We start from the raw sequence: 21,400 nt of genomic DNA, 5'->3' as shown, positions 1-21,400 counted from the left end.
TGCTATGGTAAATAGTGCTGCAATGAACATCATTGTGCTAGGATAGTAAGAACTTCTCCCACCAACTTATATTATAGACAACACATCATATCATTTCATCAAATACAATGTGACAAACAGAAAGGCTATTCTTTTGCATATTCCCTGAAATATGCTTACTTCTTTCATAGATGTTTCATATAACTTGAACAGATGACCCTTCTGTTCATAATTCAAGATCAGAAAGGGTGGTCTATTTTTTTTATTTTAACTGTATGAGATCTTTTTTCTTTCAGTTCCATCATGTTAAAGTTTTAGACTTTAAGAAATGGGTCTTCCTCATTTGACTTACAGATCTCCCAGACAAGATGGAAATATTATCAGCCTTTTTTTTTTTTTTTTTTTTTTTTGCCAGTCCTGGGCTTGAGCTCAGGGCCTGAGCACTGTCCTTGGACTTTCTCAAGGCTAGAGCTCTACCACTTGAGCCTCAGCACCACTTCCGGCTTTTTTCTATGTATGTGGTACCGAGGAATCAAACCCAGGTCTTCTGCATGCTAGGCAAGCACTTTAACCACTAGGCCAAACTCCCAGCCCCAGCCTATTTTTTATATTAAGGAATGTTTCCTATAAAAGCTAATGAACACAGCACCATAGTTAGAACAACAAATGCAGGAAAATATATATGCATATTATTTCAAATATTAGGATTTGATAGAACCTGTGGTCATATGCTAATATTTCTACTTTTCAAATTTAAACCACTAAAGGAATGCAATGAGCTCATGTTTTCCTTTCTGTGCTCTCTGAAGCAGTCAGATGATATTGAATCCTTGCATCTATCAAGCTTTTTGGTGTAGGGGAAAGTAAGCCCTCTGTTTTGTCACTGGCAATTCCTACCCGCTCCAGTACACATGAAATCAGTTTTGTGATCACATAACTACTTTGAAATCTAGATGGAGTAATGTGGCACTACAAATCCTTGCACTCTGACAGACCTAATCCCTCACAAACATTTCATGTTCTTTAGACATTGAACAAATTACTCGATCTCACAGACCCTCCATTTTTCCATTTGAAAATGGTGTATCTTGCAGTATTTTTATAGGTATTAAATGAGGTAAAGCACATAAAGGAGCTTAGTGCAGAGCCTGACACTATAATCAATAAGTGCTAATAATAAGTGCTGATATAAGTGCCCATAATAACAATGAAAATTATGACAAAATAATAATAAACTGTTTATTGAGTGCTTACTATATAACCACAACTTTAAGACTGTGACAATAGAAGAATAATTCATGAGTGTTAGCTTTAGCACCCAAAGTGATAATGTAAAAATGATAGCTTAATAGTAAATACTGAAGTTGACTTACAGTAGGAATTGGGTGGGTTATAGGTTTTGCTCCTTACTAAAACTGTGCATATCAGTTAGGAACTCTGCTTGGGTACTGATTTTTTAAAAGATAAAAAAATCACAATTCATTTAAATAATATATTGTTTTATATCCTGTTGTATGAAAAAAAATGAAGCGATAGGTCATGGCTGGCTGACATCCAAATCCTCCTATTTCTTCTTTCTGCTGTGTCCTTTGTACTGCATATCATAAAACCATAAAGAATAATAAATAGTTCAAAGAAGCACCAACCGTTGGAACTATGTCCTGGATAGGAAGGAGGAAGATTAGAGAAAAAGTGAAAGGAGCCACACAAGGTAAAAATATTCTTTTAACTAGAGGTATGACTCAAGTGGTAGAGTCCCAGCCTAGCAAGACCCAACACCCTGATTTCAAATTCAAGTACTACGACTACGAATATCATTTTAGTAAGTTTTGGCCAAAAACATTGACTAGATCCACTTGGCCAGAAATCAGTTTCACAAGGAAGGCTGAAATATTAGACTTGTATTTGGACCATAATCACTCTGAATAAAGAGGGAAAAAATGAACATCCAGAAGAGCATTGCAGGTCCTATTTTCCTGAAATCATATGAACACATCATCTTCAGGAATAAAATCAAATTCTGACACCATTCTCCCCCACCCAGTTCTAGGAAATGTTACAAGTGAGAATGAGGAACGTGTAACATTCACCTTGTCTCTGACTAACCACAATTCACTGTTAGTGAATTGATAGTCTATTACTACTATTAGTATTTTGGTAATAAACACTGGTAAACAGAGAAATAATAATCTGCTAAATTTATATTAGAATCCAATGTTGATTGCTATGCACCTATGCCACTACAATTTTGAGCTGAGAAAATCTTGATGCTTAGATCCCTCATTATTTTCCCTTCACTTTGGGAGGAAAATCCACAACTGTCAGGATGGGATACAATATATTTTTGCTTTTAGACTTCTCAGCACCTTCAAATATGAACCTGCTCTTTTTTTCCCCCGAGATGCAAACCATCACAAATAGGCCTTTTGTCACTATTTAAAAATCTGAATTTAAACCAGACTCTTGGACTAGTAGTGGCTTGTATCCACCAGCTTGTTCAACTTTAGCACAGGTCTTGCCCCCTGCAGTTTTTCTGGAACTATCACCTTCCCATAAAGCTCTGTGAGTATTCCCAATTCAAACCCGAGCTTCTTTGGCTTTCTTACTTTTCTAACAAGACATTATGAAATGGATAAATACATTGTCAAGACTTGACTATGACTTTCCCAGTGCTCCCTGGAATCAATTCACTAACTACTTCTTTCAAGTCAGTTGTCCGCACTTCTTGTGTCATGATGTCAATGATCCACTTTCAGACGTGATGCCTGTGGATGCTGAGCACAGGAGGTCTTGAGTATCAGACTGTTAGAAAAACCAGCACAGAACAGAAGATGCAAATAACCACCTTCAGCCATGACATCAGCATGAGCTTTAATCTTGTTCTGCACATTTTGACCGTGGAGCACATTTTGTCTTGGGTGAGATCCATGCCATGGAAGTTGGTCAGGCAGTTCTTGACATGGACATCCTCAGTAATAGCTTGAATTTTCTAAATGCAACTTCATCAGTGAGACCCACTTCAAATATCCAGCCCTTGAGGACGTCAGATGAGATTTTATTTCCTTGAGTTCTCGTGACAACTATTTCCCCAACATTTCTTACATTAAACATAGCTGATGTTTTCACATCATACCAATGTTTCTCAGAAAATGTGTCAACCACTTTTTTACCTGGCTCCTTTTTTGCCACCTTTTGTAAGGTACTTATTCTTCCCAATTGCTATGGTGCTGCCTCTCAGAGAGCCAAAGGGGATCCTATTTTTAAATTTTTTTTTTTACCTTAACAACATGCCAATTTATGTGTTGTCTGATGATCTCAATTAGTGTCATCCAGTCCATTCTACTCAAGCTCTGATACCTCCCAATCTACTGTATCCCAACTACATCCTGTTCTTGACTCTATGCATTCATGGTGTCTTCTTCCCATGAAGCACTTGCACAACCTGTAATTGTCATTGGAATACCTGTCTCTACCCATATACAACCACTAGGATACATGTGTAAAGAGAAATAGGTACATTATAAGGAATTGGCTCTTGTAATTATGGCACTTCTCAAGATCTGCAGCTCCCTGGTGAGCTGATGGTTTAGTTTCAGTCTGAGTCTAAAGGCCAGAGAACCAGGAAAAGTTAAGGATGTAGCTACAATCTACTTGAAGATTATTTCACCCAGAAATATCCTCACAAAATATCCATAATGCCTGTCCAAATATCTGGGTACCCTATAGCCCAGTCAAATTTACATATAAAATTAACTCTTACATTGACCATAGATACACTTTATTGCATGCTACTTAACAGTAAATTTGCTTACATATCCCACCCATCTCCTGTTTCTTCTCCTCCTATGGATCTCCTCCTACTAAGTCTATGAGCTTTCCAAGGATTTCCTAGGACCACGAAGTTATTGGATCCACATTGATGTTTGTTGGATAAATGGGATAGACTGAAACAATAGGAGATACAGTCATACCTGTATCTGTATTTCCTCACTCAGGAGAAAAAAAAAAGACGCTTAGATTTTGTCAATATTTACTACTTCTGGAATTTCCCTGCCATCTCTCTGATTTTACGATTTCCCCTTATCTTTCTATTAGCACTGCCAGGAAGGGCATAGGTTTAGAAGTGGAAAGAACACACATTCTTAGACAGGAGACTCCCAGGCCTAGCAAGGGGGAAGGCCTCTCACCTTGGAAACCAGATAGTTGTCCTGGAATCCTGGCTCCTATTAATAATTGCTCATATTAACATCTTGGGGTTCTTACTGGTGGAGATTTTGAAAGCCACTGCCTCCTCCCCTCTATGACTGGTATTTAGCGGCAGGAAGTACACTGCAGGATCCGAAGACATTGGCCTCAACTGGTGGAACTCCTTAGCAACCCCACAGCTCAGGGTGGAAAAATAAAAACAAAAAAAAACAACTTTCAAATGAACCTTCTGGCCCCAGTGGAGAGCCACAGGCAGCTGGTAGCTCTGCTCTCACTCAATGGCTGCAACCGCAAGGTCCAGGAGCGAACTAGGAGTGGACAGCACAAAGCAGTCCACCTGCCGCCTCCAGGACCACGGAGTGGCCTGGTAACCCAAAGCCGCTAATTGACAGGAAAGGTTTCAATCACCCAGTCCCTCCTGGGTGCTCCCCACGAAGCCCGCCGCACTGCATCTTGGGACTTGTAGTCTCCATCCCGGCCAAGGGTGGCCATGCTCCCCCCTCCCCCTCAAACGCCTCCCTCCCCCACCAAGGAATACCGCATTTGAACTCACTGAAGGAGATGTGAGGCTTGAGGCTGATGACGGGACGGTGCCCCCCCTTGGGAAACTCGGGGTGTCTCTGGAGTGGGGGTGGGAGTGGGTCGCGGTTGAGAGGAGAGGACTACACTTCCCAGGTGGCCGTGCGCGGAGCCGGAGCCGGCTGCTCGCTTTGCGTGACCGCGGCAGGTTGGTCCTGGAGCAGATGAGCGCAGAATATTTAGGCGCAGGCGAGGGGCGGGGGGAGCGCGGGGCAGGAGGAGTACCTCGGCCAGGAGAATTATGCATGCGTTAGGGAAGCTCTGAGAGAATGGCTGTGGAAGGTAAGGGACGCTTGGGGAGCATTTGAAGCTCCCTCTTCACCCGCGCACCCCGATCCACACACCTCCCTTGTGGACGCTCAGCCATGGTGGGGAGGAGAGGAAAGGGGGTGGCGGGGAGAGGGCCCCCTCTCCTCCTCCCCTCGAGCCACTGGGCTTCCCACCTGGTCTCCCAAGGCCGGATGGCGCCCTGTTCCGTTGCCCGTGGAGATAGACACGCAGGTGCACGGGACTTCAGGGTCGGAGTTGGAAAGTGCACCTAATGGCAATGTGTGGGAGAAAATTGGGGAGGGGGGAAGGGGGGAGAGACAGGACAATTCCGGCTCCAGGCTGCAGTCCTGAGGAGTCCCTTTGCCTGTCACTCTTGGCTAGGGCTGGTCAAGTGGACACCAATCTGGGGGGTGCTCGCTTTGCCATCCACATGTGGGAGGAAATCCCCAGCCTGGTGCGTCACCCCAAAGCTTGGGGTGTGAGTGGGGGTTGAGGGCCCCCTTGTCCTGTCGTACCCAGCAGCAGCACCTACAGCAAAGGCACCCCACGGGTGACAGTGTCCTTACACCTGTTTAAACAGTCCTGTCTGGGGCTAGCCAAGTTCACAGAGAGGGAACCTTTTCATCAGCCAGGGCAGAAAGACCAGCAAGCCTCGCTTAGATGTGGGGGACTCCTTTACTTTAAAAAACTACCTTGCTCTTCCCTTTTGTAATATTGAGTTTGGGATTTGCTGTCTGGTCTGCCTAGCCCTGTCACCTTTGAACTTCCTGGTTAATAAAAAAAAAAAAAAAAAAAAAAAAAAAACTGAGCTCAGGTAATGGTGAGCGTGATCCCCAGGTTATTTTGTTTTGTTTCTTTTAAAATCTCAGTTTCACTTACTTTGGAACACAGGTCTCTTTGTTTAGGGCAGTTTGGGGAGTAGGGCGAATTCATGCACCAGAAGGGTTTCTAATGTCAAATGGTGCCTGAAAGATCCAATGAAATGATCACAGGAAGAAAACGAGGCCTGCTTTCATTCTAGAACTATGGTTCCTGAGTGCAGCTAGGGTCAGAGGGGAACAGAGGTGGGGAAAAAGAAGGCATGCTTGCCAGCTGCCTTAGGCTGCTTGCCAAGGGGGAAATGAGCCTGTTTCTTGTATGTTAGAATCAAGAAACAAGGGTTTACTTGCTTATGCCACCACTCCCTGCCCCAGGAGAAACTGAAACAATCTGATTCTTGCTTTCTTTATAATTACTGTCTTAACAATCTGAAGCAGCACAACAAACTCCTACACCCAACACCCATAAACTCAGCAAACAACTGACATTGGGTGGTCTAAGGTTCAGAGGTTCCCTCCCATCCACCACATTCAGCTTCCCAATTATATCAACAAACATGAGTGTATTGGCTCTCTCCTCCTCCCCCCTCTGTAAAATGATAGATGCTGATAGTTCTGAAATTATAGCAGACAACCAAAAGATTTCCTGCGTTGCGTTTTCTCTGCAAACATCCTAGTAGGGCAATCTTTTTTTACACAATGTAAAATTGATAGAGTTCTTATACCATAGAAACCAAAGTTTGTGTGTTCATATTGAGTTTGAAAACAGTAGGTTGACTTACTGGCACTCTTCCAGATTACCCATTGATAACATTGATTATATCTTTTCTCTGTCCCCACATGAGTGACACTCCCATCTGTTGGCAGGCCATCGTGTTCTTGAAAATAAGTTCCTGTTCACTGTAAAAAGTATAGAATTAGTCAGATTTCTTGTTCTATAGGTGACTATACCAGTGAAACAAGACCTTACAAAAACAAGAGGTACATGCGAACTTCAGAGAGCTTATTTATGTTTTTTTGTTTTTGTTTTGGTTTTGGTTTTGGTATGTGAGACTTGTCTGGTGAAAATGCCTCTCTAGTCTACAGAAGATCACAGGTGTGAATCACAGTGAAGTCTCAAGGCATGCAATGAAGGAAGTGTTTTAAACTTTTGCTGCAAATGATTTCTGTCTAGGTCTTTGCAAATGTTGTTTTCTCAGTGTGGACTGGGGCTTGCCTGGCTAGTTCCCTGGGGTCTTTGAAGGTTCAAGAAGAACTTCCGTTCCTCTGGGAACTGATCCTAGAGGTAGCTCTGCCTTCCCAGAGTTATGTGAACTTCATGCATAGAGCTTTCCTTGAACCAGTCTTTAAATCTATCCCAACACTTTCCACAGTTAACCTGTTTTACTCAACTCTGAGACTCAAGGGAATCTCTGTGGACTTCTTAGCCAATAGCACAGAATCTGGCGTTATTAGAGGTTCAGAAAGCATTTACGGATTTTATGATCAACATATTTGTGGAGCTTTGGTAACTGGCTCAATAAGATGCTGAGCTCTTTCTTAGGAGCCCAGACGTTATTAAATGAAGGACTTTGGAGAGACTTAAAAACAGAGGAGCTTTTAAAAGAATACTCCTTTCCACAGACTTTAGTTTTGTTGTTAAAAAGCAAGGATCTGTTCTTTTCATCACTGCTCTGAGTGGCATTGTGCTTCTAGGACACATCTGGGATGTAGAGAAACTGGTGCTGGTAGCTGGGGGTGGGTGAAGCAGGGCCCAGTGATGTTAAGTATCTGGAACTTCGTAACATCTTACACAAAATTTCCTGACCAAGACCAAACTATGCCGTTTACTCAAGTTCATTGAGAAACACTGATTCAGAGAATAAGATATTACTAGAGGAACTGGAGGAGGAAATAATAGTACACATTATTTAACATTGCAGTTTTAATTTTCATATGTGGGGAAAAATGTGCTCAGTACTGTTTACTTTCTGGGAACATTGCAGGGATTAAATAAAGGGAAGGTCTTACTGAAGGCTGCATAGATCCTGGATTCTCCATCTGGTTGTCTTCCATTCCCATTCAATCCTTTACAAGAAAGGAAAATAAAGCGGAGAAAAGGGCATACATTTTCACCCTGATTTTTCACTTATTCCTGTCAGCCAGTCTTCCTAATTTGTCACACATTAGAAGGTTCTTATATTGTGTAGCCTTTCTCTTAAGGAAACCTGAATTTGTAAAGGTGTTAATTGCTAGAAGAGTACTCATTCATTCTACCATAGTGCTGAAGACATGAGAAAAGGTTAACACCAACATCCACATTGGCTCTAACATCACTGGGCTACTCATGTTTGTTCTGCGTTGCCTATCTGGGGTGGTCAGTGTTTGGCTGATGGTGAGTCTATGTGGACAAAACACTCATGTGCCTATTAAGCCACAATAAGTCAGGTCTTCCCGAGCTTTCAGATGGGCCACTACCAAATGACACACAATTCTATTTTAGCCAATAATATACAATGGCTGAAAAAGGAAACAAAACTGACATCCAAGGAAAATAACCAGCTCCTGGAACTTCCCTTATGACTTAGATGTTGAATAAGTATAGTTTGCATGCCAGTCAGTCTTTTCTAATTAGTAACACATTAGAAGGAGTTTTGTGATGTGTAACCTTTCTCTTAAGTGAACTTGAACTTAAGTGTTCATTCATTCTAAGTAGAGCACCATTCATTTTGCTGAATCTGCAGCCACGTACTTACTATGAAAAAGAGGTACCTGTTTTTCATCACGTCATGCATACCATATATTTTCTTCTCTGAATTTAAGAACATTTTATTTGTATTTCCTAGCCTAATGGTGACCTATGTTTTGCTTTGCGTTTGTGGGTAGCTGGACATCTTGAAGGTGTGCTTCTGCGTTGAATTGGGACTGTATTGACATCCATTGTCTTTTTTGTTGTGGGGTGGGACTAGGATCTTAGATAAAAGGTCCAAGCTGACACCACAGAATCATCCTGTCTTCATGGAGAGAACGTGTTGTTCATTAAGTATTGTCTATCAGAACTGGGTTGCAATATTATCCTCAGAGTGGAAAAAAAAAACTGTTCATCATTCAGGGGTTGTATTCATCTTTGTATTCTAAGAACAGGAACTTAGGGGGCCCACCGTAATTCTCACATGAATGGGGTATAAATGCATGATTTCTTAGACCCAGAGAAGCTTTCTGTTTTTCATAATTTTCTCCTTCTTCCCAATTGCTTTTTGCTTTCTCAGTGTTTTATGAGAAAAGTTGGATGGATGAACATTGTACATAATGCTTCTCTCCCAACTCAAATAAAAGAGCTCCTCTTCCATGACAGAAAATTGATTTTTTTTTAATGTTCAGTACTGGCAACTCCCCCACCCCACCCCTGCGAAAGAAAAATGGATTTCAAATGGAAGGCTATATGCCCTAAGTCACATCCATGTGAAGGAATCTGACTTTTTCCTTTTCAGTGATCAAATTAACTTAAATGATTTTAGATAAGTCATTGAGTATAGATTCTATAGCTTTTATGTAGTGGAAGTGATAAAAAAACAGCCCTTCACTGAAATTTGGAAAGGCTACATAATAACTGAATGATGGAGAAAATAAATAGTGCTGAACACTTGTAGAGATGAGAAAGAATTGATAGTACACGTGGCTCTGGATTAGTAATTGCTCACTGCCTACCCAACTTGAATTGAGAACTAAGAACAGAGTCAGAGGGGTGGGTACCAACAGGAGATAAGAATGTCACCTTTATTACAAGGTCACATGAGTGTTCTTTTGTTTGTTTGTTTCGTTTTGTTTTTAGCTTTGGCTTGCTAGCATTGCTCGTCCTATGATGAACTTCCATTCCTAATAAGCACTCACTTCCATTATTCTGCTAGCCCAGAGCAGTGGGAATATGGGCAACTGCCCTGTGGGACCAAGAGAATGGGGGAAGGAGGGAATAGCAGGGTGATGAGAAAAGTGGGGGGAGAAAGGGAGAGGGAGAGAGAGGAGACAGGAAGTGAAGAAGAGAGATGGGGAGGGAAAGGAGAGAGAGAGGAGAGAGAAGATGGAGATGGGAGAGGGAGCTGAGTCCACTATGCACTGTTACTCAGACTTGTATATCAGATCATTGTTCTTTTCTCCTTAGCAGGGGTCATATGACAATGGAGAGATACCAGAAGCATCTTTGTGTTAAGCTTCCCCTTATACTGCACTTGGAACAAAGGGGGCGGGGAGATAGCTTCCTTCTATCCTCATATGCCTCTCAGTGCAAGCCTCTCAGTCCTTCCTTTAACTGCTTTTCCATTCTGTCTTATGCCTAACCCAGCTTCAACCTCTGTGATGCATGGGGAATGCAAATGAATTATTGAATGGGATTATGAGTGAGTTTTATTTCCACAGTAGCCCCCTACCCTCATGCTACTGGAGAATTACCAACTGTATTTATCTACACAGTACATGTAAACAACACAGGCAAACCAAGTACTGGTGGCTATGATTCTGTCATGCCTGTGATTCTAGCTACTCAGGAGGCTGAAATCTGAGAATCAGGATTCAGTGCCAACTTGGGCAGAGAAGCCCATGAGACTTTTATGTCCTATTAGCTACCAAAAAAGCCAAAAGTGAAGCTGTTCAAGTGGTAGAGCACTAGCTTTCCTAGCCTTGAGTAAGCAATGCTCAGGTATAGCTCCTGGGCCCTGAGTTCAAGTCCCAGGACCAGCACAAACACACACACACACACACACACACACACATACACACACACACACACACACACACACACACAAAGTGGTAATATGGACAATTTAAATCCTCAGGCCCTTATGTCATTGTTAAAATAACTGTACTCTGATTCTCCTCTACTCTACATCATCAGGGTCTTTTCTTAAGGTTTATTTGCATTTTGTTTTCTCACTCATCAGATCTGACTAATAAAGATATGAGCAGTAAAGAGGTTCTAATAATGCTGCCTCAACAGCTTCCATCCATTCACTCTGTTTCTGGACACAGGAATGGTAGCAAGATGCCAGTCCTTGAAAATTCCTGTGTGGTGACTGAGTGAACAAGAAGTAGAAATCTAAGCTCTAGTTGGAAACTTGCTAGGGCAATGAATGGTTTCTGCCACTCCCATTGCTTTTGTTGCCTTTTTTTTTGCCAGTTCAGACAGGGCAGGGTCTAATCCCACTATTTGCCTGGCATGGCCCAACCCTTCCTTTTATCCTACTTCACCGTCAACCTTGATCTTATATGACAGAAGGAACCAGGGTTGGTGTTAAGAATGAGAGCTGGAAAATACCTTTGCTGGTGAAGCAAAGTCTGCCATGCTGAATCACAGCATTTGCTGTCCTGACATGTTACAGAGGGTGAGCTAGGAAATCTGAAGCCAAGGATGCTTGTACTCTGAGGCTGGTATAACTAATTCTTTAGGAAAAAGAGAGGCTAAGGGAAAGTCTCCCTGAAGTTTTAAATTTTCTTTTGATAATCTGTAGTACAGCATGGCCTATGTGCAAGTATTCTACTAATTCTACTAGATTTGGAGAGGGGTCTAATGAAGAAGGAACCGGATAGCTGGGAGTATGGCTTAGTGGTAGAGTGCTTGCTTAGCATACATAAAGCCCTGAGTTCAATTCCTCAATACCACATAAACAGAAAAAGCCAGAAGTGGCACTGGGGCTTAAGTGGTAGAGTTCTGGCCTTGAGCAAAAGAAGCTCAAGGACAGTACCCAGCTCCTGAGTTCAAGCCCTAGGAGTGGTTTAAAAAAGTGTATGTGAGGGGGAACATGGCCCTTCTCTGGCTCTCTCCAGTATCCTATTCCAGCTTTCACTTGGGCAAAGGAAAAAGAAGCAGATTAAGCTAAACAATACAAATGCTAAAGAAAATCACAAGCAACATAATGTGGGAGGTCTGAAAACAAATGGGGCATTTAGTTTTTAGCTGGACTGTAATAGCCTACCAAAAGGAATAGCGTTTGAGTGATCCTTTGAATAGGATTTCAATGGGTGGAGAATGGGAAAAGGGCAAGAAACAAAACAGTGTATGAATGATGTGTGCTTGCTGCCGGAGAGTTTCCCAAGTCTTAATACTGTGGGAGTTTTAGCCCACTGGACAGAAGAGTAAAAAAGAAGGTTCTCCTATGGGCTCTCGTATTAACTAAGCTTCAGCACTTCTCTCAGCCTCCATAGATCTTGCATATTGTAACTTTTATCCTTTTTGATTCTGCTGGTATGGGAATGAGGCAGACATCTAGAAGTTATGGATTGCATACTTGCTTGGTTGGTGTTCTATCCCTTAAGTCCTGTCTCCAGCCCAGCATTTTGGATCTGGAGTCACACAGTCTTTTCTACCTGGATTAGTGTTGAATCATAGTCTTCTGCCTCTTGAGTAGCTAGGATTTATTTGCATGAGCCACTGGCAAAACCACAGGAACCAGTGAGGGAAGCTGCTCTCTTGTAAATCAAGCTGCTTCCTCCCTGATTCTTTGAAATGGAATGTAGCAGCACCATCCTCTCCGAGCTGGCTCATGAGAGCAAATGTAACTATATTTAGTCTGGTTTTTCTAAAGTGTGGGTGCAAGAAGATGCTCGTACAGCTTGCCTCGCTAAGTGCAAAGCAGTATGGGCACAGATGGGAGTGACAGGGGTGGCCCGCCTCACTGCCTCCCACAGCCTTGTTCCAAGGGTGCTGGGGCTCAGAGGATCCAGCTGGAAAGTCGGTTCTTTGCTTCTCCTTGTTCTCAACTGTGTTGCTACTGCCAGTGGTGTTTGTGGTATTCAGTTCAGAACATCCCAGATCTCAAGCGATTGACAGATGTTTGTAGATAAACTCTAGGGTTGACCTTCAGAGCTTTTGTTGTCCTTGAGACTTCAGACAGGACCAGAGTTATTGTTCGTGGTCTATCACTGCCTCCTCAATGTGTGACTCTGTCACCAATAGGAGGGCTATAGTTTTATAGTGTTGGTAGTTAATATGTAAGCTCTGAAGATAGATGAGGATGAACAGGTCTGAGGAGGATGTGCATTATGTGTCTGAATAATTCACTGAACAGATCTGTGACTCTTTATCTACCTATCCTATACTAATAGCAATGTCATCATAGGCATACTGTGAGAAGTTACATTTATATCCGGGAAGTTCTCAAGAACTGGGGTGGCAGGTGCAAAGATTCTCTGTAGTAAATGTTAAACCAGATGGTGGTAGTGATAAAGTCCATCTTCCCACTACTTGTAAGAAAGTACTGCGCCATGGTAATATAGTATATAATGAAATAATAAGTGTTTAGTAAAGGAAAGTAGATTTTCAGTGTTTGGATAATACCAACAAAACATAATCAATAGACTATAAAGCATTTTCAGTCATTGAATTCTTATTTCATATATTCATTGTCTATTCTTCTGGAGCATGAGATAACTAAGGGAAGGAGAATGTACAATGCCAAGAGTATATTCACTTAAAACTCCTTTACATATTTTATCCCACCCAAAATTATGTCAACTGACATAAGCAAATTTGTATGTTCTCTCAATGTCCAATGCACCCAAATATGCAGTATGTAGAAAAGAGTCATTTGCAGAAAGAACTTTCAGATATTCCAAAAGAAAAAAAAAATCATGAACTGGGCACGGTGGCTCACGCCTTAATCCTAGCTACTCAAGAGGCTGAGATCTAAGGATCAAGGTTCAAAGCCAGCCTAGGCACAAAAGGACTTGAAACTCTTATCTCCAATTAACCTCCAGAAAATGGAAAGAGGGGGTTGGCTCAAGGGTATGGTGGCAACCTTGAGCTGAAGAGCTCAGGTACAGTGCCCAGGCCCAGGGGTAGGGTGGTAGCCTTGAGCTGAAGAGCTCAGGGACAGCTCCCAGGCCTAGTTCAAGCCACATGACCCACAAAAAAAAATCATGGACACTAAGAAAATGATATTGGGAAATGGCTAGCATCATAAAGTTATAGCCAATTAAAATATCACTGCATTAGGACAGTTGGCCATTAAATAGGAGAAAATTGACCAAGATATAAGCATTTAAGTATACAAGAAAAATAGTGGAAAAAGTCTTTGGTTAACAAGAAAACAATGCCTTCCCAGGCTATTAAAAGTCAAGTGTGAAATGAAAGATACTTTATTTTGTTGCCATAAGTCTTATTACCAAAGTTTTATAATAAAAATAGACTTTTTCTCTTCTAAGAATTTGTACCTATTTGCAACTGGAACCTAAATGTGATTTAAAAGATAAATTTCTCAGGGCTGGGAATGTGGCCTAGTGGTAGAGTGCTTGCCTAGAATGCACAAAGCCATGGGGGTCAGTTCCTCAGTACCACATACCCAGAAAAAGCTGGAAGTGTTGCTGTGGTCCAGGAAGTAGAGCGCAAGGACAGTGCCCAGGCCCTGAGTTTAAACCCCATGACTGGCCAAAAGAAAGACAAATTTCTCAGCTTCTCTTTTTTTTTTTTTTTGCCAGTCCTGGGCTTGAGCTCAGGGCTTGAGCACTGTCCTTGGACTTTCTCAAGGCTAGAACTCTACCACTTGAGCCTCAGCACCACTTCCAGCTTTTTTTTTCTATAGATGTGGTGCTGAGGAATCGAACCTGGGTCTTCATGCATGCTAGGCAAGCACTCTACCACTAGGCCAAACTCCCAGCCCTCAACTTCTCTTTTTGAGATTAAGTTTCATTCTCCATTTTGAAACACAATCTCCATTTCAAGTACTTCTTCCCTCCTGTGCTTTATTATTTCATACTAGGATTGTTTATGTTTATATAGTTTGGCTATTTAGGCATAATTTATACAGTAAATTCTTTTTTCCCTTGTAATTTTGGGAAAATGCATATACACTTTGTTGTCATATAAGGCCCTTTCCTCTTCTGATTTATCTAAACTTTGTCCCTATCTGTTGATCTGCCTTTATTCTAGAGTGCCCTATAAGTCTCATTGCTGAGCTGCCATTAAGATGATGGTAGCTCCCACTGGATTTCATAGCACTTTGTCCATGCTGGTCCATCAATTCATCTTTTTGAATTGCTGAATAGTTTTCCATTGAATAAATATCCTGGAGTGTGTTTGGCACATTTGAGTTGTTTTAGTAACTGATGATTATGCTTGTGAGTTGTTATAGGATCCTGTCGGCCACTCGTATGGATATAGAAATGATGGTTTTCAAGTCATATAGTACATAAGTGTATTTTAGCTTTATAAGATGCTGCTAAACTATTTTCCCAAGTGGTTTTGCATCTCCTGTATTCTCCTTTACTTGATTTTCATTCTCTGTACAATAATTAGACTGTCTAGAAGGGTGCAATTTACTAAAGACAAATTCTTTCAATGTGCAAATATACAAGTCTGATTTCCCAGTTGCTACAGAATTTGAGGATAAATACTGCCTGAAGATGCCACTGGTAGTAGCATAGCAAAGAAAAAAAATTCTGAATTTAATTTGTGAATAAGTAGCGTAAGACTTTTTCATGAAGTTCTGTGTATCAATTCTATTGCTGTTGTTTTGGGTGAGAAATGACCAGTGAGATCTTACTTTGGGTAAAAATTAAGCAGAAACACAAAAGATAGGAAAGGGGAAAACTTGATTGAAGAGCCTTATAAAAGCAGTTTATCTAGAGAGTAGAAAAACTCAATCTGAAATGAATTGACCTTGCTTACCAAGATAATTTGGTCCCAACTGCCAACATTTTGGACCTCATCTTTGGAAGCTTAAGAAAATGTTATTTGGCTGGGCACCAGTGCTTCATACTTGTAATCCTAGCTACTCAGGAGGCTGAGATCTATGGATTGTGGTTCAAAGCCAGCCCAGTTAGGAAAGTCCATGAGATTCTTAACTCAGTTTACTTAACTACCAAATAAACAAACAAACAACAAATAAGGATGGGCTCAAGTGGTACAGTCCCACCCTTAAGCCCAGGATCTGAGTTCAAGCCCCAGGACCAGCACACATGTGCACAGTATGCACACCACACACACACATGCACACACACACAGAAAAGGGAAGAAAAAAAAGTTATTTGGCAGTTTCCAGTATGGTTCACTTTTGGATATGGCAGAGGCCTGGCTTACAGTATATATCTCTGTGTGATTCTGACCAGGCATCTCTTGAGACATTGTTGTATATAGAGGGAACAGTACCCTAGTTCACTTAAATATTTTCTTAGCTGTGAAGTGAATATAGGTCCTGCCAATGGAATTGGTCTCAGAACTGTCATTTGGATGCCACAATTTTGGGATTTCCAGGGCTTCTCTTTGGTCTCTGGGACCATAGGCTGGAATGTTGAAGTTTGGATTAATATAGGGTCCCTATATTATTGCTCTTTGAGGTTATAAACAGCATTTTTAATTTTTTTTAATTTTTATTGACGGGGTAATGTATAGAAGGGTTACAGTTACATTCTCCAGATAGTAGATGCATTACTTCTCATACATTCATACCCCTTCTCATATTTTTGTCCCCATTTCCCTCCCTCTACCCCTCCCAATCATCTTGTTTTGTCTCCTTCCCTTCCCTGTTTCAAATAAACAAATAAATGTATATACAATATACCAGGTAACAAAGTCAGATACAGTAACAATATGAGATTAACCAAGGGGCAACAAAAGAGAAGAGAAACAGCAAATATTTTGAATGAAGAGTTTGGTTTTGGTTTTGGCTTTGGAAAATTGCCTATGTATTCTATGGAGATGAAAGCAGGCCATGAATTAGGCTTTTGTAGGTGTAGTGTGCACAGATGTTTTCTGGAGCTTTGTTGCTGCCCTTTTGATAACTATTGGTTTAAAGGTATAAGAGAGAGAGTAGTCAGTAGTGGAGAAAAGGAGATGGAATGGACGATTGTTTCATGGCCTTACCTCAGCTTTCGCATTTCCTCCTAGATCCCACTATGAAAGAAGTGCCAAGTATGTGTCATGGGTTCCTTCTGTTTCTTTTCTAGCTTTTTCACATTGTTGCCATTCAGTAACTGTTTCTGCCTAGATAAACTATGGGATTGATAATTGGTGTTGGAGTCACCCTGGAATTGTGTATGAAGTGGGAAGTTTTTTTCCTGTGGCTTAGAAGTAGAATAATTGTTTGGTTTTTTTTTCCTTTGTTTAAGCTGTTTCTGGGGACCTACTAAGTGCCTTGCTCTACAATTGTGTCATTTTCAGTCATACCATGTGACTGAGCCATTCTTACACAGTGACTCATATAACAGAATTCTCCTGGGCTGATCATCTGGGTACATCCGAAATAGGGCACTGAATTAAACATGTGCCCCCTGTCATTCTTACCAAATGTCTCTGTGAGACTGAAAGGGCAAGCATCTTTTATCTGAAGTTATAGGAGGATGCTGAAAGATTTCATGAGATCCTTGAAATCCTTACAACTGTAGGAACCACTTATATATATAAACATGCTGTGTATTTTTCATAGGAAAGGAATGGGGCTTGGTCCTCCACTCCACAAGGGGCTGTAAGTGTTATCAGATCTTAAGAACGGTCCTTCCAAGTTTCATTCTGTGACCTATTCCAAGTCCCTGTAGCTGGTCAGTAAAAGGCACTTAACTATTTGACAAACACAACAAATGTTATTTTGAACCTATTCTGAGCCAAAATATTTTATATTGTTCTCTAGAACTTAGTTCTCAAGGTGCAGTGAGATAGGTTTTGTTCTATCTAAGAAGAGAAGGAATTCGGGTCCAGAAAAGATCAACCATTTCCCAAGTGCACACAGCTAGTTCACTTTGACTTGGGCTTTGTAAATAATAATATTGATATGTTCCAGTGTGTGCTTTTTTAAACACATTGTGCTGTTTCCTGGTTTGCCTCAGTTTGGTACTTTGGCTGATTTGAATTTGGGAACAGACATTGTTTAATCATACTTTGTATTGTGGAAATTATGTCTATGCTTTTGGAACTAATCTGTGGTGTAATGTTTGTCTTGCTGTTAGCACCCCACACTGACATACCTTTCTCTAAGCTGTCCTAATTCTTTGGGGTTTTATTATTTCCCAGTGGTAACTTTCAAATTCACCTGTGCTACTCCATAATTTTGAAAGTTTCTGTTTTACTCGGACCTTCATTGTACAACTGCTGTAGGCTGAGTCCCATGAATAGCACTGGAAGATATGAAAACATCTGAAAATGATGGACCTTTCCTTGCTGGAACTTCCAATCAAGTCAAAGATTTTAGGCTCATGTTCTTTCTTATAGTCAAAAGGGTAAGACAACTTCCACAGGGGATGGTGCTTAGAGTCTGTGCCCTCTGTGCCATTGAACAGCCCTTGAGAAGTCACAGGAGGTTTCTGTGTTGTTTTAAAGTTGTTATTCAGGGAAAGTTTGGTCACAGTCTGCAAAGGCTGAAAACACAAGGGAAAAAATGAAGTAATGCAGTCCATTAAGTGATCAGCGTAAAGAAGGAACAGAGAGGAAATGTTTCACAGACTAAAAAGGAAGTTAAGGTTTGGGATTCTTGACTTATAGGATGCATAAGATGTATAATTGCTTCCAAATTATCAGGGGCCACTCCAGTACCCATTAAATGAACTCCAAGCTCCTCTGCTTGGAGGACCTTCCCAGGAGGCCATGCTCTTCTTTCCAGGGCTACATGAAAAATCCTCCTGTGCATTCTCAAATATGTGGAAACTAGATTGAGCTTACAGGTTATAGGACCAAGACATGAGAAAGGGTATCAGTGTTTGTGAAGTAATGTGCCTCCTGTCCGGTGAATATAATGTAACCCTTCTATTAATTGCAAAAAATATATGGAAAAAAGAAAGTACTTTGGGTGACATGCAAGTATATACAAATGCATTAACTGAAATATGGTAGAGTCAAGGGAGCACTTACATTGTGTAATTCCCTAGAAAGGCAAAATTCAACCAAACAAACACCAGGAAGTAGGTGCTTGAAAGGGATGGTAGGGCCAAGGGGAAAACAGTAGCAGGGGTGGAGAATGTAGTCAAAAAGTCAATTTATAGGGATGGGGAGAGTGGCCTAGTGTTAAGAGTACTTGTTAGAATGCACAAAGGCCTGGTTTCAATTCCTTAGTTCCACATACACAGAAAAATGCTGAAACTGTTATCATGGCTCAACTGGTAAAGTGCTATCCTTGGAAATGCCCAAGGACAGTGCTTAGGCTCTAAGTTCAACCCCTAGAAGTGACAAATTTAAACAAGTCAATTTATATCCTATAAAATTAAGAGAGGGGCCAGGGGTTGGTGAGAGAATTGAAAGGGGGCCATTGATTAAGATGTTTTTGTAAACTGCTTTGTTAAATGGCAACTTCTTCATACAAATGACAGCATGAAGAAGGTAAGATAACTATCTTTTAAGTGAAACAAAAAGAACCTCACTCAGAGCTTCTTGGACTACCAGCATGCCATTCTTGTCCTATTAAATGTCTTTCCTTACATGTTTCTGTGTTTTCCCTTTCCATGTGTTCTGGAAAGGTTTGTGTCTTTCTGTGTACACATTTATATTAGGAGGGTAGGTAGACAACTTCAACATTCCAGGGTTGGGCAAAAGCAAGGAAACTATAATATACTGGAAGACACAGCCAGTACAGGTCAAAAATCATGCCATCTCCAATCTAGGCATTGCCTGATTACCAAAGTCCATCAGTGAGGTGCTTTCTGGGACCTGAGCACTGGATTTGGCAAGCAGTAAAGGCATTGCAGTAAAAAAGGAGGCAAGTCTGTGTCTGGGTGGTTGAAGGATTCATAGGGAGATATAAAAGCTATCCTTGAAATGCAAGGTTGGAAACAGGAAGAGGGAAATGATGTATTCATGGTTGGGAGAAGGCAGAAGTAGTTGATAGCAGGAGTGATCAACATGCATTATACTCATAAACTGAAATGTTGAATGGTAACTGCTTTATACAACTCATAAAGGTAATAAAAATACGATTTTAAAAAGTGAGATCAAGCCCATAGGGATTGTAAGTATGGTGAAGTTGGATGAAGGAAGACAAGGGACTATTCTAGACTGGAAATACATCCCAAGAAAACGTTGTCTCTGTTTTCTTAATGATTTAAGCTATGTGGTAGTGTTTATAAAGTGTAAATTAACTTTATAGTTATGGAGGATTAGAAGATTATGATAGACCATCAGCAGTTTAAATGTATTAGTTCTTAGAGTAGGGACTGTTCATTTTGGAAGGATTAGGCAATCGATGGGAAAGATAAGGAACATCATAATGACAAGCACCTGAATATTAAGCAGTATTATGTTCTTGTACTATATAGAATAAGTGATATTCTAAGTGCTTGTTATGTTTTAACTTATTAATCTTCCCATCAATCTTATTCAGCAAGGACCATGATCATCCTTAGTGTCAAATCATGAAAAGGAAACAGAGAGCTTTGGTAACTTGTCCATGGCCACACAGCTAGTAACTGAAGAGCTGGCATTTGATTGAGATGTTGTCTGAAAAAGGCAATCATCTCATTTCCTAGTTAGGACACTTTGGGGAATACTAGAATAAGGCATTATTGTGTCCACAATAGTCTCTTTAAAAAAATGAAATTAAAGGGTGCCCTGTAACATACGGGGCTTTGACAGCATCTTAAGAATTAATTTATTTTGTGATAATTCCAGGGAGAAAAGGAATAGAAGGACATCTCATTCTCAGTGCTGGCAGAGGGTGTGCTTTTTCTGAGCATGAATCATTTTCTGGAAAGGTTTGCCTTTGGCAGAGTGCCTGCTGTGGCAGAGAGGTGGATGCCACAGCCAGCCAGTACCTCAAAGGCACCCAGGTCCTAAACACTGGGGCTGGGGTTCAGAGAGACAAGAGAAGGCAGAGATGTTAGAAAGGGAAGCTGAAAAAGATGGAAGAAACTAAACATCTCCATTTTACCAAGACAGAAACATGATCTCACAATCACACTTCTATCTTCTTCTGCCTTCTTGCTCACGTAGCTTTACGTTTTAGGTCCCTGATTCTAATGGTAAGAGAGAGACTTCCCCTGGCTGAAGCTCAGTCTCTTGCTTGCTAAGTACCTCTGAACAGCCTTCTGATGTTCCTGCCTCTATTTAAATTGTTTTGGCCAGCCCGGGTTTCTTAATTGAAATTTAATTGCTAGTAGCATTGGCAACCGCTTGTTAGCTAGGTCCTACTCTAAGGCCATCATCAATGGAATCATGCCACTCTTGGCTTCATACTGTACAATCTTCCAAAGTACAGTCTCTCATTTGAGCCACAGCTGATCCCTTGGTAGGTGCAGTAGATATTCTTGCTCCCTTTCATAAATAAGATTGTAAAGATTCCCTTGACCAAGCTCCACTGGTGTTCTGAATATTTTTTTTATCATGGCTTATTTCATTGCTGCCATGAGTGGAAGGGAAAACATAGAGCTCACCTTGAAGAGGCTTGTTAATGAAGTATTAATAGCTGTCTGGATTTCTCCTGCCATACTGTTATTTTGACATTTACCAAGATGAATGGTACTTATAAAGTGATTTGTAGAATGGTAACTTCTATGTACAAGTACTTAAAGATAAAATATAATTTTTTTAAAGACAGCTATCAGGGACTGGGACTATGGCTCAATGGTAGAGAGCTTGTCTAGCATGCATGAAGCCCTGGATTTGA

The 21,400-nt window shown here is 41.0% G+C and overlaps 1 protein-coding gene across 1 annotated transcript in view; it reads left to right on the top strand.

Annotated features, from left to right (window-relative positions):
- The first annotated feature begins 4,964 nt into the window (after positions 1-4,964).
- Samd12 (sterile alpha motif domain containing 12) overlaps positions 4,965-21,400 on the top strand; it is a 378,226-nt gene continuing 361,790 nt past the window's right edge. Inside the window, exon 1 of the mRNA XM_090339306.1 lies at positions 4,965-5,046. Coding sequence (XP_090195432.1) covers positions 5,034-5,046 — 13 coding nt within the window. The 5' untranslated portion in view covers positions 4,965-5,033. The remainder of the gene's footprint in view (positions 5,047-21,400) is intronic.

The sequence above is a fragment of the Megascapheus bottae genome, chromosome 9 (assembly GCF_031878675.1).
Source record: "Megascapheus bottae isolate mThoBot1 chromosome 9, mThoBot2.hap1, whole genome shotgun sequence".
Lineage (NCBI taxonomy): Eukaryota > Metazoa > Chordata > Mammalia > Rodentia > Geomyidae > Megascapheus > Megascapheus bottae.
This window is presented reverse-complemented; position numbering and strand designations above follow the sequence as displayed.